Source organism: Phoenix dactylifera, chromosome 4, assembly GCF_051530095.1.
Source record: "Phoenix dactylifera cultivar Ajwa chromosome 4, Ajwa_hap1_PhDact_Kaust_v1.1, whole genome shotgun sequence".
In the NCBI taxonomy this organism is placed as follows: domain Eukaryota; kingdom Viridiplantae; phylum Streptophyta; class Magnoliopsida; order Arecales; family Arecaceae; genus Phoenix; species Phoenix dactylifera.
In genome coordinates this window covers 196,712-206,928 of record NC_143193.1, presented here as the reverse complement: position 1 = coordinate 206,928, position 10,217 = coordinate 196,712, and the positions used below count along the sequence as shown (strand labels likewise).

Sequence of the window (10,217 nt, the reverse complement as noted above, 5' to 3'; positions counted from 1 at the left end):
AACTCTTGTTCCTTTATATAAGAGTGGCTCAACGTTACGCGGCAGCTTCTTAGATGCGACAGCGGAGAAGAGTGACACGTGGCAAGCGGTTCGAATCGATGAGCTGGTCGCCTTGCGGGGAAGATGGGCGCGAGGAGAGGACCGGAAGCCGGCACCTACCTCAATACGGCGCCTGCCTTGATATGGTTCGTTGACGAAACCCTACGGCAAAAGTTTCCATACAAGAATTAAAATGACTAATTCTTCGGATTTTTCGATGTATTGTTATCTTAGTTCATTTTGTGTCCAAAATCACAGACTGCATTTGCCATAAAATTGTTCCTACCAAAAAAGAGATCTCGAGTTAAGACAGGGAGAATGTATCCAGAAATCTTACCATCATAACTGAAATGGAAAATCCGGAGGAGCCGTAATTTTTTTTCCAAAAGCATAGAGTAATTAATTCAAAATATTTGACTTTTATTTATATGGAGACACTATATAAAGATTATATGTAGGGATTCATAAACTATATGGAATTAGGCGTTATGGCTTGGATACTTTATACAGCAGCTAATTAGATTAAATGAAAACCATATCTGAGTTACTGTATTAGTGAAATCAGAAAGGGATAACGGATGTCTTTCTTAATTTTCTTTCCTTTCCTAAAGTATCCTAAATTTAATTTCTACTCTTACTAACCTATTAAATTCATATTACAAATGGAAACTTAATCATCATAAAATAGCAGGGAAAGATACAGTGATATATGGCTTGCCCAAATAAAAAGGACATCCGCTTTTGTTCTTCTTTTGTATGTATTCGCATTAATATATAGATTCTTCAGTAATTATGGCAACTAAATATTTTTTTAAAAAATGCCTTTTTTTCTACTGAAAAACCATTTCTCGATAGCAATTATGATTCCCCAATCCCCCTCTTAACTCCTCTACCATAGCTGAATTAAAAATAAAAAAATTATTATCACCTTCCTTAATGCTGCTCTAATGACATCCGTTAGGGGAGTGGAATGGGTAAAAATTTTAAATCTTTGCCTTTCTCAACCATATTGTGATCGTTGATCTCCATCCCAATATTTCCCAACCAAAGTTTTAATCTTCCCTAGTATAAATGTACGGAGAGCAAGAGAAGGAACAAGCAGTAGCATGCGTTGTCTAGTGAGATGAAATTTCATCTATGACTTTCTTGTGAGCCAGCCTGTACACTGCTAAGAATTAACTCAGTAATGACAAGCATTACAACTGATGGGGGTCAAAATTAGGGGTGGCAAGATTTGACCCGACCCGCCAACCCGACCCGTATTCGACCCGCCATAAATAGGTTTGGATTTGGCCTAAACAGGTTCGGATCGTAAACTGGTTGACCCGTTTAACCTGTTTATTAATTGGGTCGGATACGGATTTTAGATGTCTGACCCATTTAACCCGTTTAATCCGTTTAACTATTGGGCCGATAGAAGATAAGGGTTACAGCCCACAAGGCCCAGCCAACTAGGGCCAACCCAACCTTCCGCCGCATGGGCCATGGCCAGCAGCTGAGAAGCCCAACTCGCCTTCAGTGGAATAGCCTTAGCCCTTAGCCTGTTTAAACTTTAAACATTACTTTTCGTTAGGGTTGCTGGGTTAAGGTTTGTCCAAAGCGCTGCGCCGCCGCCCGAGCTCTCTTCCGCCTCCGCGTCCCTCTCCCCTCTCCTCTCCTCCGCCTCCGCCCTCTCCTCCCCCTTGCCGACAAATTCCGAGTTTCGTCTCCCCATCGATGGCGACCGCGGCTACATCACGCCCCCCGATCAACCGATCCCACTCTCACGCGGGACGAGATCATCGCGGCTACATCACCCCGTCGACGCCCCCCGCGGCTACATCGACGCCCCCTCCTTTTTCCTTCTCGAAAAGTCAGGGATTGCATGTTAAGGAAGGGGAGACCGCCGAAATGAAGCCGGAGGCGGTGGCGGCGGAGGACGGGAGCGCGCTCTATCTTTTCCTCAAATCAACGACTACTGCGGAGTCCAGCAGCAGGTATGCCGGTGGAGGGAAATGATTTGGTTTTTACTTTTTATGGTTTGATTCATAGCAAAAGCTAGGGCTTCCAGATTTTTTTTCCTCACCCGAATCGAAGCCGTCGATGATTTCCGGAGAGAAAACGATTTGGGGATGGTGCCTACAATCCTAGATCAGAGATTTTGAGGGCTCCCGATTCCATTTTCTTTTATTTTTTTCCAATAAGAAAATTGTAATCTCTTAATATTTCTCTTCCCCTTGTTCCTCTGTTCCTCTTCGTGTTTTCTTTCTTTTTTTTTTAAATTTCTGGTTAAATTTATTTTTTTAAAAAATTTGCTCGACCGTGTTAATATTGGTGGATTTATCATAAATTATGGCTTACATACTAAGTATCTAATTTAAGTCTAATAGTTAAGCGGGTCGGGTTGGGTTAAACGAGTCGGGTTGGGTTAAACGAGTCGGGTTAATTGTTTCTTAAATGGGTTAAACGGATCGGATCGGGTTACCCGTTTAATAAACAGGTCAGGTTCAGGTGGTAATGTTCTGACCTGTTTAATAAACCGATCGAGTTCAGGTTTATGATTTTTTGACCCGACTTGCATCTGACCCGATCTGTTTATGTCCGACCCGACCCGATTGCCATCCCTAGTCAAAATAGATCATCCGGCCCACAACAAAAAGTGGCCCAATTTCGACCCGACAGATACCAACGCCGATCAGACGTATCCTCAGTCCGGCCTAGAATCAGCCCAACCTCGGTCTTCACCAACAGTTCCTCCATGTGCCCTCCTTATTCGACGACGCACCCCAGCAAGCTCGGGGCGCCCTCCTCATTCGACAATGTGCTCCGGTCAAGCTCGGGGCGCCCTTCTCATTCATCGATGTGCCCCGGCCAAGCTCGGGGCGCCCTCCTTATTTGCCAACGCGCCCCGGCCGAGCTCGGTGCGCTTGTCTTATTCATCGACGCGCCCGACCAAGCTCGGGCGCCTTCTTCAGCAATGCGCCCCGACCCTCGGGCTTGGGGCGCTCCACCGAGCACACCTCCAAATTCAGGATGTTGGGCTGACCTCAGCACCCATCCAGCCAACTTCGCCAAATGCCAGATGTTGCCTCGACAAGCTAGGCCTCGCTCACCACCATGCCCATGTGCATCCATTCGCCCTCCTCTTTGGCCGTGCATTGTGACGACGCCACACCATGCTGCGATTACCAGCCTAGGATTGCCGGAGGCGGCATCTTACCGTTTCCAAGAACGGACTCCACTACGTGCCATAAGCAAGCCCAAGCAGCGCGCTACTCTCACTCATGATGAAAACGGTCAATGCCCTGCTACGGCTGTCAACGTCTCGCGATTCCCCAGAATAGACTCCACCATGCGCCAGGCTGCGCGCCACTCCCTCTCATAATAAGGACGAGCCATACCTCCGCAACCTCAGCGCTCCTATCAGGGCTATAAAAGACCCCAAAAGGTAATGCCTAGGGGATCTCTTCTGGCTGAATTTGCAAAACTCCATATTAACTTGAGCGTTAGAGGGTCCTTACCGGAAAACACCGATGAGGCTTTATGCAGGTACACTGCCGGTCGCAGGAGGTGGCTCTTCCCGTCTTCTCCTCCACTCCGGCAGCTCCCTCAACTCCTCCGGCGTGGTCACCCTCGGCCAGATTTGAACCACAACATTTCTGGCGCTAGAGGAAGGGCCTGAGTCGCGATCATGAGGTTAAGAAGTCACGGAGCTCCGAACGCATCGAGTGGCCAAGCGTTAGTGCCATCCTACTCCCTTAAAAATCCACCCCCTGCAGCTTCCGTGCTAGCGGACCAGACTCTTCAAGTCCAGCCAGAGCAGTGTCATCTGCTCGTCCAGAAAGTCCAAGCTCTTACCATGGTTGTTCAAAGCTTTCAGCCAGTAGGAGCCCCCTCCTTCGCCGAGCTCGACAAAAAAGTCGAGAAAGTGGGGCAACAAGTCCAGATGCTCCGGGGGCAAATTGTGGAGCGCCACAAGAAGCGCCGTCAGTCGAGGAGCAGATCCCTCCAGAGGTCTGGTAAGTACGCCATCCTTAGCTTTGCGGAGTATACTCCCCTTACGTCCTTCTGGATAGAGATTCTCAAGGAGATCGAGGGTCGTGGCTACCTCCGAACTCCACCAAAAATGCGACCGTCAGCATCGCGAAAGTGCTTGGACAGGTACTGCTGCTTCCATAAAGACCACGGTCATGACACGGAGGACTGTTACCAGCTCCGTGATAAAATTGAAGTGATTGTCCTTTAAGGCCTCGAGTAGATTTGTCAATGATCAAGCCGACAGAATGGAGCTCAACAGACAAAGTCCGAAGCTATTCAACGGGCTCGACAACAATCGCTCCGGTGCGGGCAATACCAATATTGTCTCTCCACATTCTACACACTAGTGGCCTTTTTGGCTTTGGGGGGCCAAGGACGAGGCTTGCGCCCCCATTAGTCCAGGCCCGAAGACCCGGAATGTAAGCTACAACCCCCGAATGGGACCCTAGCCCCTCCAGGTTAGGATTTTTAAAATTCCAGAATGTGCCAATTAATAAAGTCACCCTCTGGGATCTTTTCAAAGCATCTCTGAAACACCCTAATCGGTTCGACACACTCTGGTTGCCTCTACGTCGTGAGATATATGTTGGTAAATTGATAAAGTCATCCCTCGAGCTCGGTTCCGAACGTCTTGCAGCATCGATCGAGAGCCAAAAGGCCTCATGACTGCAGGATTTATCGACAAAGTCGTCCCTCGATCTCGGCTCGGGACGCCTTGCATCATTGATCGAGAGCCCAAGGGCCTCACAATCGCAGGATCCATTCATAAAGTGCACCCCTGATCTGAGTGGGGGGTGCCCTGCGGCGTCAACGAGGAGCCATTAAAGAGCACCCCCGTCCGCAGCATTCTATAAAGTGCACCCCTGATCTAAGTAGGGAGCGCCCTGCGGCGTCAACGGAAAGCCGTTGAAGAGCACCCTCATCCGCAGCATTCTATAAAGTGCGCCCCTGATCTGAATGGGGGGCGCCCTGCGGCGTCAACAGGGAGCCGTTGAAGAGCACACCCGTCCGCAGCATTCTATAAAGTGTGCCCCTGATCTGAGTGGGGGGCATCCTGCGGCGTCAACGTGGAGCCGTTGAAGAGCACCCTCATCTGCAGTATTTTATCTGGTTAGGCTTTTTTGATGATGTATTGATGACCACTTACAATGAGATAGAGTCGGTGTACCTGCATATCTAAGACACATCTGAGAGTTATCTATTGGTACAACAATCTTCTCTTACTACATGTCTTAGCTGATGGATTTGGAAAGGATCCATGTTCTTCTTACTATAACCTGGTTGAGAAAGGCATTAATATATAGATTCTTCAGTAATTATGGCAACTAAATATTTTTTTAAAAAATGCCTTTTTTTCTACTGAAAAACCATTTCTCGATAGCAATTATGATTCCCCAATCCCCCTCTTAACTCTTCTACCATAGCTGAATTAAAAATAAAAAAATTATTATCACCTTCCTTAATGCTGCTCTAATGACATCCGTTAAGGGAGTGGAATGGGTAAAAATTAATAAATCTTTGCCTTTCTCAACCATATTGTGATCGTTGATCTCCATCCCAATATTTCCCAACCAAAGTTTTAATCTTCCCTAGTATAAATGTACGGAGAGCAAGAGAAGGAAAAAGCAGTAGCATGCGTTGCATGTCTAGTGAGATGAAATTTCATCTATGACTTGCTTGTGAGCCAGCCTGTACACTGCTAAGAATTAACTCAGTAATGACAAGCATTACAACTGATGGGGGTCAAAATTAGGGATGGCAAAATTTGATCCGACCTGCCAACCCGACCCGTATTCGACCAGCCATAAATAGGTTTGGATTTGGCCTAAACAGGTTCGGATTGTAAACTGGTTGACCCGTTTAACCTGTTTATTAATTGGGTCGGATACGGATTTTAGATATCTGATCTAACAAATGTACCTAACAAATACAAGGAGATTTGCATTTAATGAAGTCAACTAACTATGGTTAGGCTTTTTTGATGTTGTGCCGATGACAACTTACAAGAAAATTGAGTCGGTGTACATGTATATCTACGACACATCTGAGAGTTATCTATTGGTACAACAATCTTCTCTTACTACATGTCTTAGCTGATGGATTTGGAAAGAATCCATGTTCTTCTTACTATAACCTGGTCTGTCTTATCTCTTTTCTATTTAATCATGAACTTTTCAAGCTGCACCATTGTTTGCCTGCTTTCGAGGTCCAAGAACAACAAATTAAGGCTTGTGTGAGAATATTAGATATCCTATATTAGATCAAGACGACGATTGTATATGAGTAAGGCCACGAAAGAAAAGCATTTGGAATTTAATAAGATATTTAGCTTGCTTGCAATGTTAGCTATTTCCCCTTGCTTTCAATCGAAGGGTCTAATCACAATCATTTTACCAAAGTCTCTGCCTCTGCCTTAAGGTTATAGGACCGGGCTGGTGACAATTCTACTAGTTGATACATCACTCTCTTATATGTCGCAATCCAATCTCACCTGCTTATTTAGTTTGAAATAACATAACAATGGCTTATGGCTGGTCCCCCATTAAAGAAGAAGAAGAAGAAAATCGACTCTGCATCATGTGGGTATTAGTGGGATGGGATGAGAGAAAGAAGTTAAAGATATGCAGCCCCAAATTATCCGGGCCTGACGGAAACTCGGGCCAAAAGCAGTATCAAGAAATTATCAGGTTAGAAGCGTTCATCTTTTTCCCGAAACGATCAGGCAAGCAGTACCCGTTCTGTTCCGAAATAAATTCCACCTTCCTGGGCCTTTGTTTACGGTCGGTCGCTCGATTCAAACCCTTGTTAGTTCCGGTCTAGAATGGACTGAGGTCTATTATCCCTTTTCTTTATGGGCATCGAATTGAATGGCTCGATTAACGGATCAGGACAATGCGTTATATTGGACGTGCTTCGAATTAAGACACTGTTGACAGCGGTGCAAATGATCCGAACTAACATGACTGTCGTGACCAAACCGAGGTTAAATTAAGAACATATAACTAAGGAGGCACTCCTGAAGCCACGCAAGCAGACAGAAAGAAAACTCCATGGAGGAAATTTTTGTTTATTAATCATGTCTCGAAAGGAAGACGCATCTTCAAGCCGAGTGGCCAGAGGGAACAAACAGCGCTATTAATTACTACTTGCTAAGCTCTTCCTAGATAAGACCTGGCGATATGTCCTTGGGCTCCCTTGGGGAAGAAACCACCCGGAGTGTGTGCATCGCCATTTCCGTAGACGATCCTGAGTATCTCCTTGGGGGTCCTCTCGTAGCCCACCGAGTATTCGTTGCCGGCAATCACGTTGCCTGGGATCTTCCCTTCTGCGCCCATCGCTGGAGGGACGACTATGCCTTCATCTTTCACCCCGGAGCCGCCCAGTTTGTTGCGCAGCTCCGAGATGCGCCCCGTGAATTCGGCCACGGTGATGCCGTACGGCTCCACCTTCATCCAAGCTCGTTCGTAAAGCAACGAACGGATGACTGCATCTTGTGCGGACTCCACGGCCAACAGGCCAGCTACGAGCTGCATGCATGCATATATCAATTGAAGATATATATTAAGTTGGCCAATACTCTCACGTCTATTATCAATATTTGAACATACGCATGCTGCATGAAAATATTAAGCTTGGGTGCGCGGCAGAGTGATTGATAAAAAATATCAGCTGAAATTTCCTCTATTCCATATTATCAAAAAAAAAAAAAAAATCCTTTATTCAAACCAACCTACTCACGCTTTGGATATGGATTAGATTTGCATAGTGGGTGGAAAATTTATCGCATCTCCTGACTGAGTCTTGGATTGTACTGGATTTGTCCTCATCCACGCACATATACACACACGCATGCTTGCATATATGGCTGGTTTGTTGTGTGGGAAACTTTCTAAACATAGGTCATCTTTGTCGGACCAATATATATGTATGAATGGAGAAGAAAATAGCAAAAGCATGGCCAAACCGACCGACAAGGAAAGCCTAGCTTTTGAATTATGGTTTGTCATATTCATAGTTTTCCTATTTAAAGATAACTCGGCCAAAGGTAAAGATCTGGTGACTGGGATGGGGGAAAGAAATCTGATAAATTTGTCAGATGCTTGGAAAGATTGTGGTAATTAGTAAGATAATAAAATTAAAGAAATATATTTGAAAAATATATGTAAATTTATTTATTTAACAATAAATACAGGAAAGATAAGAATAATAGATGATATAAAACAAGTCTATCGCCGGCAACAGTATTTGATATACCAGCTGGTTTCGTAATATATAAATAATTTTGAACATTATATAAAACTTGTGAATAAATTGCAAGGTCTGTGTATAAGTCATAAATATTGAGTAGGCCTGGAAGGCTTGGATTGATTTATTTATAAAGAATACTTCCAAGAATAATTTGGCCAAGATAAATATCAAGAATAATACAAAAATTTTCTTTGCTAATGTGATGATTGAAGGTCTCATCTGGTAATATTTTTTTTTTTTTTGTATATTATATGTACGAAGGGGAGTTTCTAAACAATAATTAAAACTCCATTATTAAGTAGCTAGGGGAAGGTCAGGAAAAAAAAGTCTAGAAATATACCCTCTTGGACCTAGCACTCATGAGCTTGGAGTTTGCCCCGACATATCCGGTGAGTCCGACGTACGGGATGACATAGGAGGCCAGAAGGTAGTTGATCCCATTGGCATAGGGATCGAAAGGTGGCTCCAGGTTGCGCTGGAGCGCCTCATTCATGGTCTTGGCGAAGGTGCTCGAGCTCAAATCAAGCAGTGGCCTCGGAAATCCTTTAACAGTACTCTGGATCGCCCTGCACGACAAGCACAAGAATCAAATCAATCATGGTTCGGCATCATCGCGAGTTGGTTGTCAAGTTAGACTAATTACTGAAACCATGCATGCATGGTGCGCTGATCAAGTGACAATCAGGCAGATCGATCACCTCAGGTGGCCAACTTCTTGGTAGGCAAACTGAGCGACGATGTCGCGGATCAGTGGATCCAGAGCAGCTTTCTTGGCGCCGAGGGGAGGAGGGCCGCCCATGGTGAGGTTGGGTGCCGCCTGGTCCAAGCCATGGCCGAGGGAGCCAAAGAGGAAGAACTCGGCCTCCAGGTACTCCAGGTTCAGTGGGAACTCGAGCAGGTCGACGTCAGACTTGGGGAGCGTGACGGATTGTCCCACCTGGAGCTGCGACATCGAGGAGGGAAGGGTTGTGAAGAGGAGGAGGAGGAAGGCAAGGAGAGCGGAAGAGATGGTGGCAGCCATGAGTCTTTAGCTTGTTCTCTTTGCGGAGCTCCCTAACTCTTGTTCCTTTATATAAGAGTGGCTCAACGTTACGCGGCAGCTTCTTAGATGCGACAGCGGAGAAGAGTGACACGTGGCAAGCGGTTCGAATCGATGAGCTGGTCGCCTTGCGGGGAAGATGGGCGCGAGGAGAGGACCGGAAGCCGGCACCTACCTCAATACGGCGCCTGCCTTGATATGGTTCGTTGACGAAACCCTACGGCAAAAGTTTCCATACAAGAATTAAAATGACTAATTCTTCGGATTTTTCGATGTATTGTTATCTTAGTTCATTTTGTGTCCAAAATCTGCATTTGCCATAAAATTGTTCCTACCAAAAAAGAGATCTCGAGTTAAGACAGGGAGAATGTATCCAGAAATCTTACCATCATAACTGAAATGAAAAATCCGGAGGAGCCGTAATTTTTTTTCCAAAAGCATAGAGTAATTAATTCAAAATATTTGACTTTTATTTATATGGAGACACTATATAAAGATTATATGTAGGGATTCATAAACTATATGTGTTATGGGGGAATTGAGCCGCCATGCCCCACGTGATCGGCACGCGTATCCAGGAAAGCTACAGCTGCCCTATGATCCAGCACTCCGACCCCGAGTCGGACCTCCTCGGCTCCGCAGCCCGACCCCGGGTCGGCTGCCCTATGATCCAGCACTCCGACCCCGAGTCGGACCTCCTCGGCTCCGCAGCCCGACCCCGGGTCGGCTGCCCTATGATCCAGCACTCCGACCCCGAGTCGGACCTCCTCGGCTCCGCAGCCCGACCCCGGGTCGGCTGCCCTATGATCCAGCATTCCGACCCCGAGTCGGAGATCTTTTGATAACGACAGGCTATTCTCCAGAGGCACGCCGC

The 10,217-nt window shown here is 46.1% G+C and overlaps 1 protein-coding gene across 1 annotated transcript; it reads right to left on the bottom strand.

Annotated features, from left to right (window-relative positions):
* Positions 1-7,107: 7,107 nt before the first annotated feature.
* On the bottom strand, positions 7,108-9,359 carry LOC149753585 (desiccation-related protein PCC13-62-like). Its single transcript, XM_089929978.1, has 3 exons — positions 9,003-9,359; positions 8,645-8,870; positions 7,108-7,583 (listed from the first exon to the last, which is right to left on the bottom strand). The coding sequence occupies exons 1-3, from the start codon at positions 9,323-9,325 to the stop codon at positions 7,206-7,208; spliced, it is 927 nt and encodes a 308-aa protein (XP_089786104.1). The 5' UTR covers positions 9,326-9,359; the 3' UTR covers positions 7,108-7,205.
* Between the last annotated feature and the right edge of the window lie 858 nt (positions 9,360-10,217).

Coding starts and splice junctions, on each gene's coding strand:
- LOC149753585 (XM_089929978.1), bottom strand. CDS start 9,325: ATGGCTGCCACCATCTCTTCCGCTCTCCTTGCCTTCCTCCTCCTCCTC. Junction 8,871..9,002: donor CAAGAAGTTGGCCACCTGAG/GTGATCGATCTG, acceptor CTTGTCGTGCAG/GGCGATCCAGAGTACTGTTA. Junction 7,584..8,644: donor TGAGTGCTAGGTCCAAGAGG/GTATATTTCTAG, acceptor GCATGCATGCAG/CTCGTAGCTGGCCTGTTGGC.